At 47.0% G+C, this 26,734-nt stretch overlaps 3 protein-coding genes across 5 annotated transcripts in view; 2 read left to right on the top strand and 1 right to left on the bottom strand.

Annotated features, from left to right (window-relative positions):
- The window catches only part of ACLY (ATP citrate lyase), a 45,118-nt gene extending 39,182 nt beyond the window's left edge, over positions 1-5,936 (top strand). For all 3 annotated transcript variants that reach the window (XM_054014209.1, XM_054014207.1, XM_054014208.1), the window contains 6 exons: positions 885-1,035; positions 2,696-2,839; positions 3,327-3,440; positions 4,212-4,294; positions 4,580-4,656; positions 5,051-5,936. In XM_054014209.1, the coding sequence (XP_053870184.1) occupies positions 885-1,035; positions 2,696-2,839; positions 3,327-3,440; positions 4,212-4,294; positions 4,580-4,656; positions 5,051-5,145 (664 nt within the window). In that variant the 3' untranslated portion in view covers positions 5,146-5,936. The remainder of the gene's footprint in view (positions 1-884; positions 1,036-2,695; positions 2,840-3,326; positions 3,441-4,211; positions 4,295-4,579; positions 4,657-5,050) is intronic.
- Positions 5,937-7,778: 1,842 nt separating this feature from the next.
- KLHL11 (kelch like family member 11) lies at positions 7,779-15,356 on the top strand. Its single transcript, XM_054014276.1, has 2 exons — positions 7,779-8,272; positions 10,015-15,356. The coding sequence occupies exons 1-2, from the start codon at positions 7,809-7,811 to the stop codon at positions 11,591-11,593; spliced, it is 2,043 nt and encodes a 680-aa protein (XP_053870251.1). The 5' UTR covers positions 7,779-7,808; the 3' UTR covers positions 11,594-15,356.
- Positions 15,357-15,479: 123 nt separating this feature from the next.
- KLHL10 (kelch like family member 10) lies at positions 15,480-26,219 on the bottom strand. The gene is made up of 5 exons (XM_054014572.1): positions 25,891-26,219; positions 23,647-24,136; positions 20,798-21,415; positions 18,589-18,738; positions 15,480-15,939 (listed from the first exon to the last, which is right to left on the bottom strand). The coding sequence occupies exons 2-5, from the start codon at positions 24,064-24,066 to the stop codon at positions 15,565-15,567; spliced, it is 1,563 nt and encodes a 520-aa protein (XP_053870547.1). The 5' UTR covers positions 24,067-24,136; positions 25,891-26,219; the 3' UTR covers positions 15,480-15,564.
- Positions 26,220-26,734: the final 515 nt, after the last annotated feature.

Raw genomic sequence — 26,734 nt, 5'->3', positions numbered from 1 at the left:
TACAAGTTTGGGACCAGATTTTCAAAGGTGGGGACAACAGGTGGGCCCACAAAAATGGACAGGTGCCCCGAGACACCTGAATTTGTTCAACAACTTATGTATGCTGGGCACAGGGAGACCGATTTGGTTGTGCGCTGGATGCCGCAGCTTTCTGGGCACATTTATTGCTACCTCCTCTGAAAATCATGTCCTTGCTGTGCAGTGCAGGAGCTGTCACTTGCAGTAATTCCCTCAAACACCATCCACTAACAGACAGTCTTGATAAAATATTCTTACACAGAATTCCTCTTTCGTTCCAACGCACCCAAGACAACCCCAGCTAACACTGAGTGAATGCTAGTATGAGTGGATGTCCAAGGTGGCCTCCATCAGCGTGTAAGGTTGGGTTCTGTGACAGAGGTGTTAAATGCACTTGGCTTTCAGCTGTGGAGACCTGGGTTCAAATCTTGGCTTTAGCTCAGAGAGCCAATTCTATAATGAAATAGCTATCCATAGGGGGAAAAGAAATTCCATAGTCCGTTTCATTCACTCCCTTTGGGTTTAAATCACTGATCAAATGGCCAGAACGCTGTAGCCATTAGACTATCTGAGAAATATACCACTGTACAAAGCATTGAGTGCACTAAGCAGAGGTATAAAACCAGCTTTTTTTTTTTTTTTTTTTTTCTAGCAGTCTCAGATAATTCAGGGAGACTTTCTGGGCTCTGAGACCCAGCATTAGGTCTGATCCTGCATCTCCTTTCTAGCTCTCCCCTTGTTTTAGTGTGTGGATGGGAGAGAGCCTTATTATCTGGTATAAAATAGAGATGCATGGTCTGTCCATGTTGATTTCTTCCTATTAGGTAATGTCACCCATCTCTCTCTGCTCCTCCCCCACCCCCCAGGTTACCAAAGTACGCCTGTCACTTCATTGAGATGTGTTTGATGGTAACAGCAGATCACGGACCTGCCGTATCGGGAGCCCACAACACTATTGTCTGTGCAAGAGCTGGGAAAGACCTGGTCTCTAGTCTCACCTCAGGCCTTCTCACTATTGTAAGCATTTAACATCTGAGACATTGTCTTTCTCCTTACTATACAATCTGATTTTTACTTACGCTCCGTAGCAATAGTGACCCGGCAGCAAGTTAGAACTTGGCATGACTCCTGTGCCATAGACAAGCCTGAGCCCCGCTTACTCTCTCGTCAATTGTCCTCCCCTAATTACTCTGTCATTGATTAAAACATTGGCTTTATGTTGAATCCAATACTAATGAGGAGTAGCTGGGGAAATACATTAATGAAACTGGATCAAGTTAAGAGCTACAGGAAAATATCTGTGTGAACTGGACCCTTTCATCTCTAGATCACTGGTTTAAATCCAACCCCAGAAGGGTAGTGACCAAAAGGTGACTGCTGTTTGACGTTTCTTTATGTGAAATGGGTTTGGGTCTAGGTTTGTTTTGTATTTTTTGTCTACATCACAAAAAATACCATCACTATTAGCACTAACTGGCCCCTTTTTATTGGGAGTCTCAGGCTATGTCTACACTACTGTGGTAAGTTGACGTAAGTTAGGCAACTCCAGCTATGTGAATAACGTAGTTGGAGTCGACATAGCTTAGGTTGACTTACTGCGGTGACTACACCGCGCTGGGTCACCAGGAGACACTCTCCCGTCGACTTACCTTACTCCTCTCGTTCCTGGCAGAGTACCGGGGTCAACCGGAGAACGCTGTGCCATCGATTTAGCGGGTCTTCACTAGACTCACTAAATTGACCCTGGGTGCATCTATCGCTGGAGTGTTGATCCCACGGTAGTGTAGACATAACCTCAGAAGTGACCAAGAATTAAATGGGCCTTTTAATCTTATTTGTCTTTTTGTCCCTAGAGGTAGGTCACATCTCTAGTTGTTGTTTACAGTTGTTCAATGAATCCCAGCTGGCTCTTTATCTTGGATGCCTGCATAGTCTAATCTTGCTTTCACAATGTCCCTGTTGTGGGTATGGGGGGTGCTGTGGGAGAAGGGTTCATTAGGGTTACCATACGTCCGTTTTTTCCCGGACATGTCCGGCTTTTTGGCAATCAAACCCCCGTCCGGGGGAATTGCCAAAAAGCCGAACATGTCCGGGAAAATGCCGGCCGGGCATTTCCCCTCCCGCGGCTGCTCTGCTCCTCCCCTGACTCTTCGGCTCTGTTTAAGAGCCGAGTTGCCCGAGTACTACGGGCTTTGGGCAGCCCCCATGCCTCTGGACCCTGCGCCGCCGGAGCCCGGGAGGGGAAGTGCCCGGCTGGGGGCGCAGTGTCCGGAGGCATAGGAGCTGCCCGAAGCCCGAGCGCTACCAGCTTCACGGTTTGCCGGGCAGCCTCCAGACCCTGCGCCCCCGGCTGGGCGCTTCCCCTCCCAGGCTCCAGCTGCGCTGGGGAAGCGCCGGCCGGGGGCGCAGGGTCTGGGGGCTGCCCAGCAAACCATGAAGCCGGTAGCGCTCGGGCAGCCCTTTTCGCGTGGCTGGGAGTGGGAGGGAGCGGAGTTGGGGCGGGGCTGGGGTGGGAAATGGGCAGGGCCAGGGCCCCGTGGAGGGTCCTCTTTTTTTTTTTTTTTTTTTTTTTATTCAATATGGTAACCCTAGGTTCATGCACCTGGTTCATGCACCTATTGTAACATGCTACTGTAGAAATCTTTGCTGGAGTTCAACTTATGTATGTTGGGCACAGGGAGACCGATTTGGTGGTGCGCTGGATGCCGCAGCTAAGATGTTCAGTAAGGCCTTTGACAGTGGTATTATCCCTATGGAGTTCGTCAACAAGATGAAGAAAGAAGGGAAACTGATCATGGGCATTGGACACAGGGTCAAATCAGTAAGTAACTTACCTTGTTTTAGTAGGGCTTTCTTCAATGGGAGAGGAAAATGAATAGAAGAAAAAGCAAGTGGAGGAAGGATGGCAACTTTTAGAAGTGGTTTCTGGACTAATCCTTAAAATAAATCACTGACACACGTATGTTAAGTGGTCTTTGGATACTCGGGTGATATGTCAGCAGTAGAGAGAGCAGTTCAGCATTGTTTAAGCAGTTACTTCATGACAGCCCTTAACATTTTTCATCTCTTACAGTTCAGTATTTGGTCTTCTCTATTCACAGGCCTTACAAACTTAAAACTAAATTTCTAAATTGAGTACATTTAATTAAAAAAAAAAAAAAAAAAAAAAAAAAAAAAGCTAGAAGGACAAAATTTAATTACCTTGGCTTCAAACAAAGGGTTTATTTGAATTGATAGGTACAGTAAGATGTGCACTCTTACATGCATGTCTGGCTGTTACTGCAAATAATGTGTTCTTAAACGTGCAGATAAATAACCCAGATATGAGAGTTCAGATTCTCAAGGACTACGTGAAGCAGCATTTTCCTGCTACCCCACTACTGGACTATGCACTTGAAGTAGAAAAAATTACAACTTCCAAGGTAAAACACCCCCACTGCATTTTTGTTCTCTATTACCTTGAAGAAAAAATCTTTTGGGGTCATTGCTGGAGTTTTGTTCCAGTGTTTTAACTGGCGAGGGAGTAATGCATTGGTGCTAATGAAAACCAGAGACACACAGCACCAGCTCGGAGACAGGCACAGCTACAGGATATGCTGTGGCTGAAGTGAGCCTTATACACCAGGAGAGGCCAAACTGCCAGCCAGTGATAGCCCCCAGCGTTCTACAGAGTAGCCTGTGACTGCGCTCCTCATTTAATAAGGAGGTGTAGTCTGCAGAGATGCTGGGTCCCGGCAGAAGTCCACCTTGAACTGGGTAGAGCCACACGCAGATGCTGAGGGGGGAGTCCCCGTCATTCAGATTGCCTGGCTCTCCGGCAGATTGCCAGACTAGACCTCTGCGTTACAAAGTTTGGGTGTCCCTTATTGCATGCAGCCTCTAAAGCAGGGGTTCTCAAACTGGGGGGTCAGGACCCCTCAGGGGGCCACAAGGTTATTGCATGGTGGGGGGGGTCACAAGCTGTCAGCCTCCACCCCAAATCCCGCTTTGCCTCCAGCATTTATAATGGTGTTAAATATATAAAGTATTTTTAATTGATAAGGGGGGGTCACACTCAGAGGCTTGCGATGTGAAAGGGGTCACCAGTACAGAACTTTGAGAACCACTGCTCTAAAGCATCCTAAGGCCCTTTGTGATGAAAGTTGCCGGATGAGTGCGAGTTACTAGCAGTTAACATTTTTCACTTTCTTCAGAAACCAAATCTTATCCTGAATGTGGATGGCTTTATTGGAGTCGCCTTTGTTGATGTGCTCAGGAACTGCGGCTCCTTCACCCGGTAAACACTGACATATCTTCTCTAGCTGCTGTATGAAGTTGGGGGGAGAGGGTACAATCCTGATCCCATTAATGTGATGCGAGTTTCCCCACTGCCATCCAATGGGGCCAGGAGTTCATGTGACGTTTGCAAGGCACGGCACCCTGCAGAAGCCTGGTCTCTCTGCGAGGGGAAGATTTCCAGGAGAACTGGGCCTTGAATTTGCATTGGGGGTGGTTTAGAGCTGCTCTGGGAGCCATTGTACCAAGCACCCTGTTCCCAAGGATTGTTTGGCTTTTATTGCAGGGAAGAAGCAGATGAATATATTGACATCGGAGCCCTCAATGGCATCTTCGTGCTTGGCAGAAGTATGGGGTTCATTGGTAAGTTTCACATGCACCCAAAAGCCCTATTATTGTGATGTTCCCCATCATCACCACCAAAAGACAGCTCATACAAACCCCTTCATTCTTCACACCAGTCCTGACTGCATGTGGTGCATCAGGCACACTCCCAGCCCAGGAGAATCTGCTGGGATACTCTCAGTGCTGGGTTATTAAAGCTACTGGATGGGTAACTTTTGAACAATAGTTAGGATTCTCACCCACCCCCCTGGAGCTTGTAGTCATGCCTTAAAATAGGAGTAACCGGATGTCATGCTTCAGGATATAATGATCATTTGTGGGGCCAGGAAGGGACCTAGCAAGTTTCAAGGCAAGGTCAGTCTGGGAGGAATGGAAACTGGATTGCTACATGTAAAAATCACTTTCATTTTAGGACATTACCTGGATCAGAAGAGGCTGAAACAAGGTCTGTACCGTCACCCGTGGGATGACATCTCCTATGTTCTACCAGAGCACATGACCATGTGATAGCCAGTAGCATTGCTTCAAAACAGAGAAGCAAGTCGCCTGCATGGAAGACGGTTACACATGGGACTTAAATGTAAAGGCCATAGGTTTATAGAAATCAAGAACTACTGTGCAAAGCAGCTGTTCTAGAAGCATTAGAAACTGATGCAAATAAAACCAAAAGTGTGAGATTCCATATGCTACCTGCTGTATTTCATGCTTGGAAGCAGTTGAACTTTGTCTCTTCTCCCCAGCCTCTTTTAATTTTTCTACTCGTTTTATTTTGTGTGTGTTCTGACAAGATTTTAAGATGGGAGGGGGGGTTGTTTTTTGCTCATGGACACAGCTGCTTTTGACTTGAAGAACTAGACATGTTAGCTTGAAAATAAGTTGTAACCTTCCTGACAAAAGGAGGTACCAAAACCTGAAGAATATTGTTACCCATCAGCTATGGGTTGGGGTTCTCTCGTAGGTTGTTTTTCAGCTTTGTTTGCTCTGTGTTTACCTCTACCGCCCAATAATATCCTATGTAGTGGGACCACTGCTGATATAGCCAATGCCATTCAAACTCTGGTGTAGTAATTTAAAATGTAAAGTTGTAACATATACTCTTGGTAAAACTGTGAAACTACCTGTATTGCATTTTCTATATTTACACGGCCACCACATTACTTACAGGAATCGCTGGCCCCCTACATTATCTGCATATGCAAGATACATATTCAGTGGGCCATTAATTATAGTTGCTATAATAATCCTACTTGTCTCTATATTATTGTAACCTAACTTAAATAAACAATACATTAATCATTTTTAGCTGGATTTTGTATTTTTTCAGTGCTGGCACCTTGAGATTTGTTTGTACTGAATCTTACTTTACACAGGGAAATAGAATACTTTAAAACACTGGGTAACCTGCATTCTGCAGATCTATAACGTCTACTCTCTTTCTTTGGGTTTTCCTTCTGAAGATCAGGCCCTCAGTATCTCCAATTGGGCACCCCAAATCAGTAGCCACTTCTGAAAGTTTAGGCCTTAATGTGTAGCAAATGGTCAAAATCATAGCAGTTTTTTGTCATGTGTATGAGATAAGCTACTGTGGTGATGGGGACAATATACAAGTACCTGGATAAACTTGGCAGAAATGGGCAAGGTCTTACAGCATGAGTTAAGATGCAAGGGGGAAAAGGTCAACATACCTTTCTGCAGCTTGCTTAATTAAGGGACTTAATATGTATAAATGCTCCAGTAACACTGCATGAAAGTTGGGGTGCTATATCATATTGCATTAATAATCCCAATGTCTAAAGTCATTTAGAGTAAGACGAGCTGTAGTTGATTGAATCATGGTGACAAAAGTAAATTCTCAACTCACCTGCACTATAAATAAAGTACAGCCTGAAGATAGGAAAATTAGTAATGCCTCGTGCCATCCTAGTAAAGACCCTATGCTGCAAAATTCCCCAACGAAGAGAGAGAGAGAGAGATTGAAATGAGAATATGGTTCAAAACTTCTCTCGGGCTTGATAGGCTGCATGAGATTATGGGTAAAGGTATACTTGAGCGTTGACCGGTGGGTACCATAGGTAGGTAGCATTTGGCACAGATACAGCAAGTGCTGTCTACACAACTGGATTCCCCAGCAATGGGATACACACTGTAAGATAGCGGTTCCCAAAGAGGGAGACCTATCAAATCACACTTCGGCTGGATGTATCTTTTGTGATATTACTTCAGAGGTGACCCAATGGATTCTAATAAACCAAGCCCTGGGCCACTTGCCTGCAGCCTGCGTGTTGCAGGTGGGAGAGGCTCCAGGTGCAAGAGAAGTGATGTCTCTGGACTGATGAGGCTCTCCTATCCCAGCCAGCCCTAGGATCTCTGCTGCCCTTAGCCTCAGCCCCCACCCGCCTGCCCCTTGCCCTCGCTGTCCAGCCCCACATGCAGCCAGAGCCCAGTGCGCTGAAGGCCCAGTCCTACCTGCCTCTGTCGCTTGTGTCTCCAGCAGGGAGGATGCCGGGGAGCAGCGCAGGGCCCCAGCGTGACTTTCCTCAGGCACGGCAGCACCCCGGGCCTGGTCCGGCGGAGGCCCACGGGCCTGCTGCCAAGGGGGAGGGCGGGAGCCCACCCCCCATCGTGGGGTATGAGGGTTGGGCGGGATGCTCAGTGGGAGGGACCTGCTGGCTCAGAAATGGGGGAGAGGGGCCCCTGCCGTGACAGGAGCCCCTGAGGGTGTGCGGCGCCTGGCCGCCCTCCACCAAGGCGACCTGGGGGGATGCTGTCCGCTCCTTCTTGGCCTCCCGCCCAGCTACCTGAATCTGCCCCTTCCTCGTGCCAGTGAGGCAAAGCCCCACACCTCCCACCTCATTAGCGCCCGTTTACACAGAGGGAAACTGAGGCAAGAGGACATGCGCGCGCATCTCCCCGTCCCCAGCGGGATTCGAACCGGCGGACACGCCCCGCCCCCCCCGCCTGGTTCTAGAACTCCCTGAGGAGAAAGCGGCGAGGGGGCGGAGCCGAGCCCGCCCCTTTCCCACGTAGAGCTGCTCCCCCGTCAGCGTGAGGCGGCGCGCGCTTCTCGGGGTGCGCGCGCGTTGAGTGACGTCCCACTCCCCCCCCCCCCTTCCTACGTCCTTCCGGCGGCGCCCCTGGGTCTCGCGGGGAGCCGTTGGCCAGCGGGCAAGATGGCGGCGGCCGCCGCGGCCTCGCCTCAGACGCAGGCCGGGCCCGCGGGGGAAGGCGCGGAGGGGCCCGGCGGCGCGGAGCCGGAGCCGGAGGCGGAGCTGGGGCCGGAGGCGGAGGAGTTCGCGTGCCCGGCGCACTGCAGCGAGCTGGCCTGGCGGCAGAACGAGCAGCGCCGCCTCGACCTCTTCTGCGACATCACCCTGGCCTTCGGGGGCGGCGCCGCCGGGCCGCTCCGCGAGGTCCGCGCCCACCGCTCCGTGCTGGCCGCCGCCACCGACTACTTCACCCCGCTGCTGTCGGGCGGCTTCGCCGAGTCGCGCTCCGGCCGGGTGGAGCTGCGGAAGTGGAGCTCGGAGGGGGGGCCCGAGCCGGACACGGTGGAGGCGGTGGTCGGCTTCATGTACACGGGCAGCATCCGCGTCAGCCCGGGCAACGTGCACGAGGTGCTGGAGATGGCCGATAGGTGAGGGGGCGGGCCGGGGGGGGAAGGGCAGGAGGTGGGGGCGGGCCGGGGTAGCCGACAGGTGAGGGGGCGGGCCTGGGGGGGAAGGGCAGGAGGTGGGGGCGGGCCAGGGTAGCCGACAGGTGAGGGGGCGGGCCTGGGGGGGAAGGGCAGGAGGTGGGGGCGGGCCAGGGTAGCCGACAGGTGAGGGGGCGGGCCTGGGGGGGAAGGGCAGGAGGTGGGGGCGGGCCAGGGTAGCCGACAGGTGAGGGGGCGGGGGAGGAAGGGCAGGAGGTGGGGGCGGGCCGGGGTAGCCGACAGGTGAGGGGGCGGGCCGGGGGGGGAAGGGCAGGAGGTGGGGGCGGGCCGGGGTAGCCGACAGGTGAGGGGGCGGGCCGGGGGGGGGGGGAAGGGTAGCCGACAGGTGAGGGGGCGGGGGGGGAAGGGCAGGCGGGGGGGGTGGGCCAGGGTGGCCGACAGGTGAGGGGAGAGACCGGGCAGAAGGTGGGGCGGGCAGGGGGGAAGTGCAGGCGCCGGGGGCTGAGGTGAGGGGGAGTGTGGGGGGCTGGGGTAGGCCGAGGTGGCCCATAGATGAGGGGCGTGGGGAAGGAGGTGGCTGATAAGTGAATGGAGGGAAGAGATTGGCCAGAGGCTGCCCAAGGCAATCTTCCCTCTTCCCCCGCTCCCCCTGTAAAACTTCAATATGTTGCTGCCCCCCCTCCCCATAGGCCTATGGTAGACTTGGCCTGGCCATTTTGCTGTCAGATGAAGGGTTGGCTGCGCCAAATTTCAGTGAGTGGCGTTTTGATCTAGTGCAGCATGGGGCGGCACTCAGATTTGGGGTAGCCAGGCTAAATCTGTCACCCTAGTCAGTGGTCTGGTTTGTTTGTAGCTAGAGTGGTGTGTGGGGGGGGGAGAGGTGAGGGGGCAGGGAGGCGCAGTGGAGAAAGGTAAAAGCTGGTGTAGTACAGGCGCGCAGGTGAAGGGGCAAGGGAGAGAAGGTGATGGAGGTGGCTAGTAAGTGAAGTGCAGAAATGGTGGGTTGGAGGTGGTGGGCAAGAGAGGGGGGTTGGAGGACAGCAGCTACTCATAAAGTGGTTACATTGGAATGGGGGGGGAGGATGCTGGAGCTGGCAGGGGAGATGTGGAGGGATGACCAGTCGTGGGGGTGGAGCAGTGGCATGCTCTCCTGAGTCCTATGTCCTTCCTATAGGAGCAGGATCATGTTATGCCATCTTCTCATCTCTGTACCCTTGTAATTAGGCCCATCTCTTTTAGCTAAATTTTACAGCTCCTGAATTCTCTGAAGGTGAAGGAATCAAAGCTTCCCTTCAGGGAGGGGGCACACATCATGCACAGCATTCCTAACCTCCAAAGAGCTTCGCTGAGCTGCACACTGGAGATTGGACATACCAAATTCATCTCCCTTAGGTGATAATTCACTAGAGGTTACAGTGGACTGGTTGGAGGCATCTGAACTTAAATGCACTGATCTAATAGGTGCCCCCATTTCACCAGCAGTTAATATACCTAGTAAACAGAGCCAGTATTGCAGTTTGGCTTGCGGCCCTTGAATGTATCTGTAGGCTACAAGATGGCTAAAGGGAGCTGTTAAAAGAACAGTTATGTAACATTGACTTCCTAAAGTACATCAGGAACTTGGCTGTTGTGCAGTATGAACACATTTTTGTTAAAGACATATGATTGGATTTAACCTCACTCCCCTCAGTTCATGGCTTAACTCATCTTTGTTTGCTCTTCAGGTTTTTATTGATGCGGTTAAAGGAATTCTGTGGAGAGTTTCTGAAGAAAAAACTGAATCTCTCCAACTGTGTGGCTATTCATAGCTTAGCTCATATGTATTCCTTGAACCAGCTTGCCCTGAAAGCCGCAGACATGATAAGAAGGAACTTCTGCAAAGTTATCCAAGATGAAGAGTTCTACACATTACCCTTTCACCTCATCCGAGACTGGCTTTCAGACTTGGAAATCACAGTGGACTCTGAAGAAGTTCTTTTTGAGACTGTGTTAAAGTGGGTTCAGAGAAACGCTGACGAAAGAGAGAGGTACTTTGAAGAACTCTTTAAACTGCTCAGACTGTCTCAGATGAAACCCACTTACCTTACCCGGCATGTCAAATCTGAAAGGCTAGTATCCAGTAATGAAGCCTGTCTTAAATTAGTGTCTGAAGCTGTAGAAAATCATGCCCTGAGGGCTGAGAACTTGCAGTCTGCTAATTTACAACATTCTGCTTATCCTGTAGCATTGCTGCCTCGCTATGGGCAGAACATGGATGTCATCATGGTGATCGGTGGTGTGTCAGAGGGAGGGGATTATTTAAGTGAGTGTGTGGGGTATTTCATTGATGAAGATAGGTGGGTAAACTTACCTCACATACATAATCACCTTGATGGACATGCTGTTGCTGTTACAGAATCATATGTTTATGTGGCTGGCTCCATGGAACCTGGCTTTGCCAAGACTGTAGAAAAGTACAACCCCAACAGAAATGTCTGGGAGCAAGTCTCTCATCTAATAACCAGAAAGCATTCTTTTGGCCTCACTGAAGTCAAGGGGAACTTGTACAGTATTGGTGGACATGGTAACTTCAGTCCTGGCTTTAAAGATGTAACCATTTACAATCCCGAGCAAGACAAATGGCACAACCTGGAGTCAGCCCCAAAGATCCTTCGTGATGTCAAAGCAGTCACCATAGAAGATAGATTTGTTTACATTGCTGCTCGAACCCCAGTTGATGATAGTGAAGATGGTTTAAGGGCAGTCATTACCAGATATGACACAGAGACAAGGCACTGGCAAGACATCGAATCTCTGCCACTCATTGATAACTACTGCTCTTTTCAGATGTCTGTTGCCAACACAAACTTTTACCAGACAGCATCATGCTGCCCCAAGAGTTACCCCATAGATAATGAAGAGGCTAAGAGAAAGATCTCTGGCAGAATACCAGAAGAGATTCTTGAAAGTTTACCTCGAGAAGTTCTTAGCATTGAAGGGGCAGCCATTTGCTATTTTAAAGATGATGTTTTCATCATTGGTGGGTGGAAGAACAGCGATGATATAGATACGCAATACAGAAAAGAGGCCTACCGCTATTGTGCTGAGAGAAAGCGATGGATGCTTCTCCCTCCCATGCCGCAGCCTCGCTGCAGAGCAGCAGCCTGCCATGTAAGAATCCCATTCAGATGCTTACATGGTACACAAAGATACCCTATGCCGCAAAATCTGATGTGGCAAAAGGATAGAATACGGCAGCTGCAGGAAATACATCGGCATTCTTTAAGCTTGCGAAGAATGCCCCGCTCACAGATTGAGTGCTAATTCCTGGAAGACCATTCCTCTAATAAACCTGGTTTAAGAAATACGGTGCTATCTATTTTGTAAGGCTCAATACGTTGTCATTGTATATTAGGATTTGGATAACTGAACTGGTTGCTGGTTTGATGCATAAAAGTAACATCTTTACTTAAATACTGAGGATGGGAAATAATTAACAAACACCTAAAATCCCTCTCTCTTGTATATCATTGAGAAGAGCATACAGTAGCCCAGGAAAACTAAATTCCTATTAAGGGGATGTGATGAAATGCCTGCCACTTTAAGAAAATTTGATGCAGAATCTGTTAATTCTCTTGTCCAACCCTCATTTTCAAGGATTTATATGGAGTTAGTCTGTCAACAATTCCTTCAATTTAAAAAACAAACTCCAGCTGTATTCTTAAAGCACCAATTTTATTTGCACTTACATATTGATATTCCTTTAGCTTCTCTTCTCCTGAGTAGCTGAAATTCACATACCATTGGCATCCATGCACTTAGTTCTCCAAAACTGAAGGCACATGCAATAGTTAGGAATACCTGTTATATAAAAATAAAAGCACAATCTTTTTTCATAAAATTACTTCAGGATGTTTCTCTGTGTGTTAAATACTTTGTTTCTGTATATTGTAGAAATGCCAGAGTTTACTTGTAACAAATGATTGGTAAAACATCAGAGACTTACTAAAATAGCATTTGAGACAGCACTTGGGATGATTTCACTATCTGGACATCCTTCATGTTTCTGGGTCTCTTCTTTGCCAGCTTGATTAGAAACTTAGACAAACAATCAACCTGATTAAATGAGTGAAAACAGTAAAAATGTTAACAGTAAAAAAAAGTAACTGTCCACTTCTAAAATATCTGAGGACATTAGGGATTACCAAAAGCAAAATTATTTCCTAGCGGGATATTAAAAATGGAGCTACTTGAAGTTTTTTTCCGAACATGGCACACATTTAATTCCAGTGAGAGTTTGAAAAATGAACCTGTATCCAGCCTGCCTTTGACAATCAATACTTTTTTGCCATCGATATATTTTCCTCTATAAACTTAAGAGTAGCAGTGCCACACTATTCCCTGACAAATTAGCACTTGTGTTTCTGTTGAAGTGGAACAATCAGTTCTTGAAATCTAATTGCCAATAAGAAGCTTTTAGTGATCTTAAACCTTCAGTCTTCAAATGTTTGAATTCTCCATTTATTCTGTTTTCACCCCAACCATCTATAAATGCTGCAATTAAGCTATTTAATTTTTTGACATCTGAGATTGTTTTATGAATAGGGCAATGTTGGTTCTAGATTACTTAATACAGTATTCTCTAAGGGAAATATCCAACACATTGTCCCATGGAAGTAGCATTGCCCAGAAGTAACCATCCAGCTAAGCCCTCTCCCCTTATTCTCATCGCAAAAGTTTCTCAATTATTTCTTGTGAATTCCATTGTCCTTTCTACCTCCTCTTTATTTAACTGTTTGGATTATTTCCACTGTGTAGGCCTAACTCAGGGTCTTAGGGAAGGGAAAGGAGTAGTAACCAGGGTATCCCAAATGTCTACACAACCAAACGTTGCTGAGACAGCCGCTTACTTTCTCTTGTTCATTTTATGGTCATCTTAAATGGGGGCAGCTAATTTTGGAAAGCTCTTCTAAACATTTTACTCTTTTTAAAAGTTTAACTTTCTGAACTGACACTTCTCATTTTCCAATTCAGCAGGCAGTCTAGATCATGTCTGAAATACTAGGTAAGTCTTTCAACTGCATGATGTGTACAGGTTTTTCTGACTTGCATCTGACCCTTAATATTTCCTCTTGAAATTCACTTGACATTTTCTGTATCATTAACTTGCCTTGCTGTAATATTCAGACTAATCCAGGCTTGTAAAAATTACTATGAAAATGTAACAGCTCAGATACAGTCTAATCATGTGCTAATACCATCCTGTTGGATTTTACTTGGCTTTCGAATTACGCTGCAAGAGCAAGTGGGCAGGTCAAAATTTGCAAGGTGCAGGCCTCACCTGTTCAAGAGGGGAAATCAAGTTCAAGGCTGACATCCAGAAGTTGTTGGCTCTGAAAGACTTGCATGAACTCATTTGGCAAGGTGCTGATGAATGTAGTTTATCAACAGCACTGATAGAGCATTTGGTTGTAAAATATCATGATTATCATATTTTAATTGCAATCTAAACAATCTTGGGGTTGCATATCACCACAGATCAGCCTAGGCCAGCGGATGCACAAGCATGATCTTGTTTGGTTATAACAAAAATTAATAATAGCCCTGACTATGAAATAACTCTTGGCTTTTGTACATCTTAGAGATCTTAAGATTTTTAAATGAAGATGTAAAAATAACTTCATGCCCGGGTGGTCTAACTTGTGAATGCCAGCCCTGGTTTACCGTGTGATGCACTTTATCTCCCTTCCGGTGTGTTCAGTTTGCATGAGTGAGTGAGTGATGGGCACTATGGAGCGTAGTCAATTTCACAGCAGTCTTTTTTTTTTTATGCCAGTTCCAGGGGACCTCTTCATTTTTAAATAGGCTTTTTTACATTGAATTGATGTGGCTCAATGGCATCTGCGCACATGTTTTTAAACAAAAAGTCTGACTGCCCTTTGTACACAAAGTAGTAGTTATAAGATGTAGAAAACTTAAATGTGTGTTGACTGTGGATCTAGCTCAGTCCACTAACCTGTCAGCCATTTCACAAGTTCCTTGGGGCCCTTGATTGGCGTAGTGTAGTGGTACATGTACACGCTTCAGCTATAGTTACAGCAGGGTAGTTAAACTAACAAGAATCTTACACCTATATCCAATAAGGATAACTAAACTGACTCCTATCTGTGTCTTTCATTAAGAAAAAAATCAGGTAGAATATTCAGACTCTTCTGCCGTTTCAGACAATCGTACCTTTTTTGCTGTACTAAACACATGCCATGAAATGCATGTTCTGTGTCCCATCTTTCTGTTTAAAATATTAGTGAAGTAGCGTAAACCTCTGACCAGCTAGACTGGCAATGTAATCCTTTTTAGGTGCCATATGTGTACATAGTATTTTATAACAACCTGAATGGTCTATTAGTAAGTAAATGTTTTGTATGTATTTTTAATACTTCTCTGCACAAAGTTAGAAAGACACCACCCCAAACATATAGAATATATGCCATCTTTTTAAATGCACTAAGTATTCTCTGCTACTGCTTATTGATGTTATCCCCAAATTATTTTTCCATTACAGTAAACAATAAAATAACAGGACTATTGCGTCAATGAATATTTATGTTTACTAGAGGCAGACTGCATTGTGCAGATTAACAAAGTTTAAGGGCCTTTTGACCTGAAATTACAATAGTATACTGTAGTGTTAGACTTGTTTGTAAAGGACCCAGTTAATATAAGTGTATTTGTATGGCTTAGCGTTATTTTCAGCCACTTCTCAGATAGAATATAATCATCTTTAATATAACCAGTTTAGGGGAAGCTTCATCCTATAAAGTACATGAATGTTAAATGTAGAAATAACTAGAAGTCCTAGATATTCCTCATGGATCCACATCGCTCTGGATCCCATGACCTATAAGGCAGCTGTTCACTTCTGCAATTGCTTGGATAAGCAGTACCCTCCATACCGGGAAGAATTACATTGCTTCCTGTAAGGTAAAGTCGAGTTTCTGTTTGAAACAAAGAATATTGTAATGTTTAAGTTCCTGAAACTAAACATTGTACTAATGTTTTGTTGTAATAAAAGTTTTTTATTTCTCTATTATTGTGGTCTTCCATATGCTTTTTTGCCAGGTATGCACTATTTAGCACTATAACCCATGTTTGTAAATGATAGATGTCTGGCTCCATTGAATGAAACAATTTCCAGGACTGACTATTCCTGTGAGTTTGTATCCAATTGCTTTTATTTTAAAAAGTGAATACATACAGTTCTTGCTTAGAAGACTTTATTAGCTAAGTGGAGCTATTCATACAGGTAGGGTACTCGTCGAAGAGGAGTATTTGACTTCATCTCGCTGGGATAATCCTATAAAGTTGTCTCGTCTGGCAGCGTACTCCCCAACATTGGCTAGTCCTGGCACCACACAGCAGCTCAAAGCGCTACGGTATATGCTCATGTCATGGGCATCATACCACTCATCAGTCTTTTCATCGTAACATTCAACATTGAATGTGGTAGTGAAACCATTAAAGCCACCCACCACAAACAGAAGGTCATCCACCACTTCAATGCCAAAATTACTACGGGGATTAAACATGGTTGGGATTGTACGCCAGGTGTTGGCAACTGGATTGTAGGCTTCTGCACTCCGAAGACGGTTGGCGCCGTCAAAGCCTCCTACCTGTAGACATCAAAGAAATATGGCGTTTACTAGCTGAGGAAGGGCTTATATTAGGTGGCTGAATTGTTACATGGGTTTAGGACTCATGCATATTCAGTAGGCCAAATTCTGTGCATATTCAACTTCATTGACTAGAAGTGTGAATATTCAGCACTTCTGAAGATCAGACCTTAATTCTGCATATTCACTTACTGCAGGCTACTACTTTGTTCTTTCTAGTTATGGTAAAATCTAACTGCCAAAAATGTTTATTGGAATAGTTAAATTTTACATTCTTACATCTAAAGGAGGCAAAGGTACAGGATGTATATGAGTTAAGTAGAAATAATCCAAAATTCACTTAAAAACAACATGAAGAGAATTGTAAGGTTGTGAGGTCAAGCGTTCAAAGTGGGGAAATAACAAATAAGGTTCCAAGTGCAACTTTAACTTTGCCCCTTTTGCATATAACAGTATTCCAAATTACGTCGTACTATTTCTCAAACACAATACAACTCAGTTTTCTACAATCTTGGATATGTGTAGCCTCTTGTCACAATTGATGCCTCCCTGTTTAAAATATTCCGTTATCTTTCTGATGTCATATAAATTCTCTTGGGTATTTCGAGAACTGTCAGTACCAACCTTTCTCAGCTGGCATTAAGTCCTTAGATGTTACTGGAGATTAAACAGTTGAGCTATAAACATGGCTTACATGCAGCCTATTTTAGGTGAAATTGTGGTGAATGAGACAGCTGAATAGAGTAGTTACCTATGAACTTAGGAGACGTTTATATTCTAAACTTTCATTTTCTCTAGGTTGTTCATCTGAGGTATGTTGTAAAAATGTTCTCTTCATTGTATACAACATTCTACACCTGCATCTAAGGTTTTAGGAAAACTTTTATATTGTATTTGAGGATATTGATCTTACTGCATGTACACAAAGGGATGAGTATAACTTAGCACAAAAGTCCTAATCTGGAACTAAATGCCTAAGGAGAATCAGAAGACCCTATTCCATGAAAATGTGAAGAGCTGATGAGTGCACGCTTCATTCACTGAAGCAAGAGGAATCTCAGAGTTATGACACCTCAGGAATGGAGGTAGTTCTTAACTCTTAACAAAACATGGTGGTTCTTTCAAAAGTTTACAACTGAACATTGACTTAACACTGCTTTGAAACTTTACCATATAGAAGAAAAATGCTGCTTTCCCTTTCTTTTCTTTTAGTAGTTAGTTTAACACAGTACTCTACTGCTTTGTTTTTTTGGTTTTTTTTGTCTCTGCTGCTGCCTGATTGTGTACTTCCGGTTCCAAATGAGGTGTGTGGTTGACTGGTCTGTTTGTAACTCTGAGGTTCTTCTGTATGTTCACTGCATCTGCCTCACTCAGTTCCCACCTTAACAGCTGCACCATTGGTGAGATAGCTTTCCTCTATATGCTGTATATGTACAGTCAGAGCCATCCCGTCCATAGGATGAACCTGGGGGGCCCCATGCTTTGGGACGCAGGGTCCAGGGCAGCCTGGGGGGTTAGCGGGGGGCCTGGTGCTGGCAGCAGCGAGCGACCCGGCCCCAGCCCGCCTGCCCCGCCAGCTCCCAGCATTGCTCAGGGAAGGTGGCGGAAGCTGGAAAGAGGTGGGGCAGTGGCTTGGTGGAATGGGGGCAGAGCGGGGGCTTGGGGGAAGGGGTGGAGTGGGTGTGGGGCCTGGGGCACGGGGGGGTTGTCCCGGGCCCCGCACCCTCCTAGGGACGGTCCTGTGTACAGTGGTAGCCTATTGCTCATGACACTGGTTAGAAATAAAGACTGAGTAGGGAACATCCAAGAACAGCATTTCTCAAGGTATTGGACTTGTTAAATGTCTTCAGTAGGACCATGAAAGACATCAGGCCTAATTCTCTACCAAACTTTATTTCAAAGCTATAGCTGTTAAAATTATTTCACAACTTTTTTTAGAGGTATGAAGCGGCTGCCATATGAGGAGAGATTAATAAGACTGGGACTGTTCAGCTTGGAAAAGAGATGACTAAGGGGGGAGATAGAGGTCTATAAAATCATGACTGGTGTGGAGAAAGTAAATAAGGAAGTGTTATTTACTCCTTGTCATAACACAAGAACTAGGGGTCACCAAATGAAAATAGGCAGCAGGTTTAAAACAAACAAAAGGAAGTATTTTTTCAAACAACGCACAGTCAGTCTATGGAACTCCTTGCCAGAGGATGTTAAGGCCAAGACTATTGGTTCAAAAAAGAACTAGATAAGTTCATGGAGGATCATCAATGGCTGTTAGTCCGGATGGGCAGGGATGGTGGCCCTATCCTCTGTTTGCCAGAAGCTGGGAATGGGCGACAGGGGATGGATCACTTGATGATTCCCTGCTCTGTTCATCCCCTCTGGGGCACCTGGCATTGGCCACTGGGCTAGATGGACCTTTGGTCTGACCCAGTCTGGCTGTTCTTATGTTTTATATTTTAAATGAAGGAAAAATGCATTTTATTCTGCCCCTTCTCAATAAGTGGTTGATTCTTTTTCGCTCAACCTTGTCTCTTGAAATGTGACCTGTAGACAGAGAGTGAATGAAATGTATGAGCACTGCTCCAGCACTTTAACTAGAGTGAAAGCCACACGTACATCCGCCATAATGAAAGCTGACAGCTGTCGCCTTACCGCATAGACGTGTTCTCCGTAAGCTATTACTCCTATTCCACTTCTTCTGCTTCTCATTGGTGCGATTAGCGTCCACTGGTTTGTCTTAGCATCATATGCTTCAGCTGTGAATAGGCATTCATTTCCATTGAACCCACCACATATATAGACCTGTTTTAAAAAGATTACAATATTTCTATTTGTGGGGGGGAAATGAAATGATCCTATCCTGTTTTGGAATAGCCTCTTTTCCTGGGCCAGGGTTAATGCAAGTGCAGTGATGGACCACGAGGGAACTGAGTTTGGACTTCTGTTTCCTGAGATGGGAGTTCTATAGAAGTACTAGGAATCCCCTAGCTCAAGGGGTCAGGACCCCTCAGGGGGTTGTGAAATTATTACCTGGGAGTCGCGAGCTGTCAACCTAAACCCCGCTTTGCCTCCAGCATTTATAACGGTGTTAAATATATAAAAATGTGGTTTTAATGGATAAGGGGCGTTGCACTCAGAGGCTTGCTCTGTGAAAGGGGGCACCAGTTCGAAAGGTTGAGAACCACTGTTCTAGCTTCCATCTACTAGCTTTTGCATCTAGTCCCCTATTCTAATCTTTTCCACATGCTTATGTTCGTGCCCTTCTGTTCTTGGACAGCCCAAGGTCTGTCGTACCAGAGTCTAAAGGGTAAGTCGGGAAGTGAAGAGCGACCGATTGACTGGTAAATTGATCACTAGTCCAGTGGGCGTGTCTGTTACGCTTGCCACTGCTACCGCTCCTTTCAGCAGGATTTGCAAAGCACGTCACGAATATACTTCACAAGCCTCTTCTCCCCCTCCAAGGGCCTGCCATAACTGGGAAAAACAGACTGGTGACGTGCCGCTGAATCAATGGAAGAGTTGAATTACAGCCCCAGCATTCCCGATTCCTAATGTCCCCTGCTCTGTTACACGCGGTCTCAGCACTACTCCGGCCTCTAGGGTCCTGAGCGGCTGCATTTCCACTCCTTTTTAAACCCTGAAAACATTTAACTTCTACAGGTTAATTTTTAAAAAATCATCTTGCTACATGCCTGCTTCTAGCAAATATACCAAATAAACAATATTTTTGCATCTAAAATTGTACTACAATTGTGTGACCAGTTCTTGCTCAGACAGATTTTTGCATGCCTAGCTCTAGAACAGGAAAAAATATGAATCAGATATCAAATATTAATCAATATTAATTAGCACATGTGGAGTAAGTCTCTCTCCCATCTACTAGCTTTGGGCATCCTAACCACACCTCGGCGTCCGTGGGAGTGCTCACATCAGTCCTGGGACACTGATTTCATCAGCTACGTGCAGAGAAGGGGAGCGGCTACAAAAGGTACCTTTGCTCCAGTTTCCTTTTAATGCTTTCGTTTGTATTTTTCCAAAGTTTGTAATTTGAGACGCTTATGAAAAAAGATTAACAAGCGCTGGCCAATTTGTATCTCCAGACCACGTCTCTACAACTCCTGAAATCAAAAGCTGAATTTTGCTCTGGACTAGGAGCCACTTCCCCTTTCCATGCCTCTTGCTTCCCCTTCCCCCCTTTGCCTTATCCATTGAGCCTGTCAACTGTAGGTGCTTAGCACAATGGGGCCCTCAGCTGAGCTTAGCCCCTTCCCTAATGCAAAGAGTAATGCATGGCCAGGCTATTGTACTTATCGGCGCAGACAGCACCTCCATCAATATATGGTGCTGTATCTTAGGGCTCGTCTACACTGCAGACACCACAGCAGCACACGTACAGCACTGCAGGTGTGCTGCTGCAGCCGTGTAATATAGACATTTGCTACAGCAACAGAAGGGTTTTTTTCCATCCCAGCAGTTACTAGGCGGCAGCTACATTGATGGAAGAATTCTTCCATGGATCTAGCGGTCTCTATGCCGCAACTTAGATCGGCTTAACCACGTCTCTCGGAAGTGTGCATTTTCCACACCCCTGACATTTCTGGGTCGACCTAAGTTTTAGGTGTAGACCAGGCCTTAGTGTTAAGATACATTCGATCTGGTTTTTTGGGGGTTTTTTTTTGCAGGACGTGTGTGCCGGCGTTGGTTCTTTCTGCGTTCCAATCAATCCCGGTGATTCTAGAGGCGACTATTACAACATGCACCGTTTAACGCTACCAAGCTACAGACGGCAGTTTGGTACCAGTCCTGCTCTCTTGCTCACCAGAGGCAGCAGCTGCATTCCGTAAGCTCAAGTCCTTTTTACCTTTCCATACAGCGTGGTGGCACTCGCGTCGCTTCTCTGTTCGTGCATGGGTGCAATCAGCGTCCACTGGTTTGTCTCTGGCTCGTATCGTTCTGCTGTGTTGAGCCGCACGTAGCCGTCGAACCCTCCCATGGCGTAGATGAAGTTGTTAAGAACGGTGACGCTCACGTAGCAGCGTCTCGAGTGCATGGGAGCAACCTGGTGCCATGTTTTCTTAAGTGGGTCAAACCGTTTGACGCTATTAAAATAGTCCACGCTGTCGAATCCTCCAATGATATAGACGTAACCTTTTAAATAGGCAGCACCGTGGTAAGCACGGGGGCTTTCCTGCTGACATGTGACATTCACCCATCTGTCTGCCCGGGCGTCGTACGTTTCAATGGCATTGGTCGGGCTACCCCCGCTCCATCCACCAATAGCAAACAAAATTGCATAGGGCAGGCGAGGCCTCGTGAGCGGGTTGGTGAAATCGGAACTTGAGGGGCCGTTCATGTTGAGATCATACATGGCTTTCAGTGCATTTATGATGACAGGCTTGCATTCCTCACTGTCCTTTACATAGTCGTGCATTTTAACGTTGTTCATAAAATACTCAGCATGCATCAGCGCTAGTCGAACCTGGAAAGGCAAAGGGGAGGCGGGAATCAAGATGGAGGGTGGGTAGTTAGGAGAGCCGTCTCTGGATGGTTTTTACCTACTACAGGACTGGCCAGCTAGAAATAGTTTGATTTCAACCATGGTGGAGCAGGGACTCTGAAAGGAAGACTGGCTAGCTGAGAGGCTTGTCAATGGGAATACCGTACTTTCCAGGCCCTCACAGGTCACTGCTTCAGATCAGGCCTGGTTTTGGCACTGACCGAAGGCTGTTCGTAGAATCAGAGCAAGAGAACCTAGGAGGACACCTAGTCCATTCCATGGCATCTCATGCAGGACTACCTCCCTAGGCTGTATTTTCCATGGGTTTGTCCAAGTCTAGTTTTAAATCTCTCAGGCAACAGGGCTTTCCCTCCTTTCCTTTGGGAGACTATTCCTTAGCCAAAGACATCTTTATGCTCCCTAGTACCCCACCAAATAATTCCTCCCTTGGCACATTCACCCCAGGTTTGTAGGTGTTTATACCGTCTCTACCCCCTCCGCTCAGCCATTGCTCAGCGAACGTATACACACTTCATTCTTTTAATCTTTCCTCATCAGTCAGTCCCTCTGGGTCCCTAATCCTTCTTCTTATAAAGTGATACACTTCCAGTTTCTCATCTATGCCCTTCTATAAAGAGGCAGAACTGAATGTATTGTTGCAGGTATGGATACTTCAGATTCACATGGTGAGAGGGGAGCTACTTCTTATCTATGACATGATGTTTCTGTATAGGAAACCTAAAACTGCATTGGCCTCACTTGCTACTGTATTGCATGGCACAGCTAATTACATGCCTCCAAACTTCCTTAAGGCAGAGTCAAGTTTGCCCAGTAGTGCCTTGTGCCTTTCCAGAATGTGGAGAGCAGCTAACTTCAATTTCTGAAAACCAAAAAATACTAAGTTATGGCAGACGCCACCCCCACGATGGAGTCTTAACTCTCTGCCCCCCTGGAGGTTCATAGCCACTTGGAATGGGTGAGAAAGGGCAGTGCAAAGGATAACAAACTACCAGTGGAAGTGGTGGATTCTTTATCCCTTGAAGTCTTTGGTAAGACCAGATACCCTTCAGTAATATGCCTTATTCAAAACACAGGTATTCGGCTCAATACAGTAGTAACTAGATTAAATTCTCTGTCCTGTGTGATACTGGGGATCAGACTAGATGATCTAATAGTCCCTTCTGGGCTTAACATCTAGTAATCTAGAATTAGATCTGTGGAAGGACTAAGCATGCCATTGTTTGTGTTGTGTTCCACTGATCTGAATTCCAGCACGGATCTGCATGCTCTCCTGCTGTGTTAAGTGGTGGGGGGTTCATTGGAACAGCTTGATCCATCTGCGACTATGATATGACAAGAGGGACGTGGGTACAATGAGGGATTGCGTGTGCCTCATTTCAGCACTAAATTTTCAGCAGACACACACAAGGATGCCTTCTTGCCATGGGGGTTGTCACTGTGGTCTCAGAGATTTCGGGAGTGGTAAAGGGAAGTAATCCTTGGGACCAGGGCGAAGGGGTGATTCAAGTTTCGCAGGTCTGGGGTGGTTTGTGTGTCTGAGTGCAGACCAAGTGTAAGTAGCTCCTGCTTGCAACGCTTGGCCTAAACCCTAGTTTGGCCTTAGCAAGGAACACGTGTTGGCCTTTATCCCACGCTCATGTGATCTATCCATGAGGATAGAGTGCTAGTGTGTGTGATTGATGTGTCTGGGCTCTGGTAAGAAGGCCGAATTAAGATTGCAAGGGGGGCGTTCATCCATCTTTTCTTGGTTTTCCTGGGTCTCAGAGGTTTAAGTTAGCCACTCAGCATTTTGGAAAGGCACAAGGCACCACTGGGCAATCTTAACACTGCGTTAACTAAGTTTGGGGGGGATTTTATTTCCTTGGTTTAAAGAAAAAGTCTTGGTACCACAGTCCAGCTTTCCCCCTCCACAGCCTCTGGCTCCTTGGCAATGAGTTGCTGCTATCCTGGTCAGCCCCCATGCTTCTGCAACGCTCTGTGGACTCTCCAGGCTCCCTCACAGGGATCTGATTACAGGATTGGGGCCTACAGGCTAGCTTCAGTGTGGGAAAATCTTTGCACAGCCACTATCTGTTATACATTTCCTGTGCATTAAAAGGAACTAACTTCAGTTTAAGGAGCTGCTACTCTAGCCCCTTTCAGCCACCCACCACTGTTTAGCAGGCATGAGAGAAAACCAGCAACAAACTGACCTTGGGCAGCAAGACTGAAATGTACTGTTTCCTGTTTGGGGGATCATGGGAAATCCATTTGAGAATGGCCTCGAACACTGCATCTTCTTGTTTCACGTTGAGTTCGTCCTTTTCAATGATGTCTTTAAACTCATTGACCGAGAGCTCTAGAAACTCCGTAGACACCTTCACCATTTCCTCGAAGTTATGCAGGATGAACATGTAGGCCGTCTGCCGCAGGTCCGGGCAGTGGTAGTACTCTGTGAACTTGCAGATGCCGATGCAGTTTTCCAAGCACAGCTGAGACTTTAAGAACTCGCAGCACCCCCTGACAATGCCCATGATGTTGAACTGGTCTGCTGCAGCCAGTAGCCGCTCCACGTTGTCAGCAGTGACTGGGACTGTCCTAGTGTAGGCATACTCAATAATTAGCTTCATCATGTCGGGGGAAATGCCAGGGATATTATACACTCTCTTCTCCGTGTTGTTCCAGCCACTGGTAAACAAAGCCCTGGAAAATGAAGCAACACTTTAACCAAACCGCCTATATAAAATCTACTGTTTTATGTATACATCCCTTCTTCACCAGCTCACACTCCAGGTGGATAGACGACTTGGGATGAGCAATGGCAGGCTGGACCTTTTCACCTCGGGTTTTAAACCAGACTACAGGATAGTGACCAAACGCTCATTGGCTTGTTGGCCTGTGTTAAATGAGTTGGGGCCTTGGGGATGGTTCCCAGTGGATAAGTAGCCACAGAATGACTGGCTGCCTTGTTGCAGCAGAGACAACGGAGGGGAACTGAAATCTCCTCTGGCTTACGTGGCAGGAAGCCGGGCATCTTGGCAGGGCAGTGTAGGGAATCCCAGAATGGCCCTTCCCATGCTGTTCCTGCTCTGTGGATAAATTCTGGACACCAGTTTCCAGGGCTATGGTTAAATATTAGACTGTGGCCTGATACTGGTTTCTAGGCCGTTATCAGGACTCTGGCTAAACAATGGATACCAGTTCCAGGGCTTCCGTCCACCCCAAATCCATTTTAAAACCATGACGATAGACAAGCAAGCCGTCATTGAGCCTGTTCCCTTGCTTGGCTTGCTTCAAGCACTGACCTAAAGTAGGAACTGCAGCTACATAAGATGTTCTTGTGGGCATTGAACTCTAAACCATTGACTTTGATGACCACATCACAGAGTTTGCCTTCCAGTCGAAGCTCGTTGAAGACTGTGCAAGCCATAGCGCTCATCTTTCTCTCCATGTGGGGGTGGGAGTACCCCGCTGAAGCCGAGGTGTCATCCATGTCCGTAAGCCTGGAGACAGCAGAAGAAGCTCCTCTCCGAGGCGCTACTGGGCTTTCTCCTTCCCCCTCCTACATGTTCTTTGAAATGCGTATTTAGCCCAGAAGTTCCAGAACACGCCTGATAATGAGATCACTGACAGGGCCGGGTTCTAGAACCTTTCCTGCACTTAGCAGCAGCTGGGACAGTTGCCCTAGATCAATGGGGCTGGCTGCAATGGTAAATTGTTTGGCGACTTATATTTGCATCTCCCGCCTCCTCTGCTTGCCTGGCACCACAGCTACATTGGAGCTTGGATTCCAAATCCGTCTGACGTTTCACAGGTACCGCGCAATGGCTCTCGGCCTTGTGAGACTGCATAATGACGTCTATGGAGACAGTTTTACTCCATCTGGAGCGTCTTAACCATTATTATGCCCATTTTACAGATGGGGAAGCTACAGCACAGAGAGCTTAAGTGGCTTGCTTAATGCTACACAAGTCAGTGGCAGAGCCAGAAGTCAAGCTCAACTTATTCAGCCTGGTGCCTTACCTGCTGGATTGCGTATGCTGCCTGCTATCTGGAGGGGCAATAGAGTCCTGCAGGAGGCCAGAACAGGAATTAGGAGTCAGTTCCTGACTTTGCTACTGACTCACTGTCTGACCTTTGGCAAGTCACTTCTCCTCTCTGAGCCTCAACATACCCATCAGTAAGTAATATGGGAAATGAAAAAAGCACGTTACTGAGGATTTGTAAGGATTCGTTATTGTTTGTAAAGTGCGTTGAGGTCTGTGAATGGAAGCAACTAAAAATGCAGTTGGCTTTATTTTGTCTTCAACTGAATGAAGTGATGTTATTTAGGGTTGTGTTGCAGGAAGTTCAGAGGCAGTTTCCAGCATGACCTGGTTTTACTTTTGGTGTTGTGAGATAAGAGCTAGTTGCCTAATGTTCAGTTTCCTGTCTTTTGACTCTGTTTAATAACTTACCTACAACCGCTTCTACTGAGTGACCTTCTAGCACTGGTTGCAATAGGCTGGGCTCGTGCCAGCTAAAACCAACACGGGTCTGCGATGAGCCAAGTTGCAGCAGTTACCTGCTGTGTTTGTTCTGGGAACGATTTACAATCTCGATACTGTTTGTGGGCAATGGGGAAGTGGGAGAGCCTGCTGGCAGTGAACCTTGGGACAGGTGAGGGCCTGAGCAGGTGTGGTAGTGAGCACCTGCAACGTGCGGCCTCTAACCGCAGCGATGGTGGGGGTGCTCTGCAGCTCCTGGCAGGCTGGGCCCTAGATCGCACAATATCAGCTTTCTGCAGCCCGCCCCGGCCCGCCCTGCACTGGCAGATACACTGGGTGATGCCAGCCCAGCAACGCCAGGGGCTGAACGGGGCTGCCCCGCTGTCCCCAGGGGACAAGGTCACCGAGAGCCACAGCTGGGACATCCTGCAGTGACGGAGGATATCCAGCTCGGCCCTCTACCCCTACCCCCGCCCCCCATGAGCCCGTGCCCTCAACGCGGCAGCACTTGCATCCTGACTCCCAGCCCCCCAATCCTAGCACAGTCCTGCCCCCTAACCTAACAGACCCCCAGACCCAGCCCCCCAATCTCAGACCAGCCCCCCAATCCTAACACAGTCCTGCCCCCTAACCTAACAGCCCCCCAGACCCCCAATCTCAGACCAGCCCCCCAGTCCTAACACAGTCCTGCCCCCTAGCCCCACACTCAGCCCCTAATCCCAGACCAGCCCCCCCCGTGTAAACAGACCGCACAGCCAGCCTCCCAAGACTAACCTAATTGACTCCCCCCAACCCCCAGGGCTGGCTCCAGCTT

The sequence above is a fragment of the Malaclemys terrapin genome, chromosome 25, assembly GCF_027887155.1.
Source record: "Malaclemys terrapin pileata isolate rMalTer1 chromosome 25, rMalTer1.hap1, whole genome shotgun sequence".
NCBI lineage: Eukaryota > Metazoa > Chordata > Testudines > Emydidae > Malaclemys > Malaclemys terrapin.
Note: the sequence above shows the minus strand (reverse complement) of the source record. Positions and strands in the feature narration are given on the sequence as shown.

What these genes read in the sequence shown, in the direction of transcription:
- KLHL11 (XM_054014276.1), top strand. Translation starts at nt 7,809, where the DNA reads ATGGCGGCGGCCGCCGCGGCCTCGCCTCAGACGCAGGCCGGGCCCGCG. An exon ending in GTGCTGGAGATGGCCGATAG is followed by an intron (nt 8,273 to 10,014) that starts GTGAGGGGGCGG and finishes TTTGCTCTTCAG; the next exon opens with GTTTTTATTGATGCGGTTAA.
- KLHL10 (XM_054014572.1), bottom strand. Translation starts at nt 24,066, where the DNA reads ATGATGAAGCTAATTATTGAGTATGCCTACACTAGGACAGTCCCAGTC. An exon ending in TTTCAGTCTTGCTGCCCAAG is followed by an intron (nt 21,416 to 23,646) that starts GTCAGTTTGTTG and finishes TTGCCTTTCCAG; the next exon opens with GTTCGACTAGCGCTGATGCA. An exon ending in ACGGAGAACACGTCTATGCG is followed by an intron (nt 15,940 to 18,588) that starts GTAAGGCGACAG and finishes TGATGTCTACAG; the next exon opens with GTAGGAGGCTTTGACGGCGC.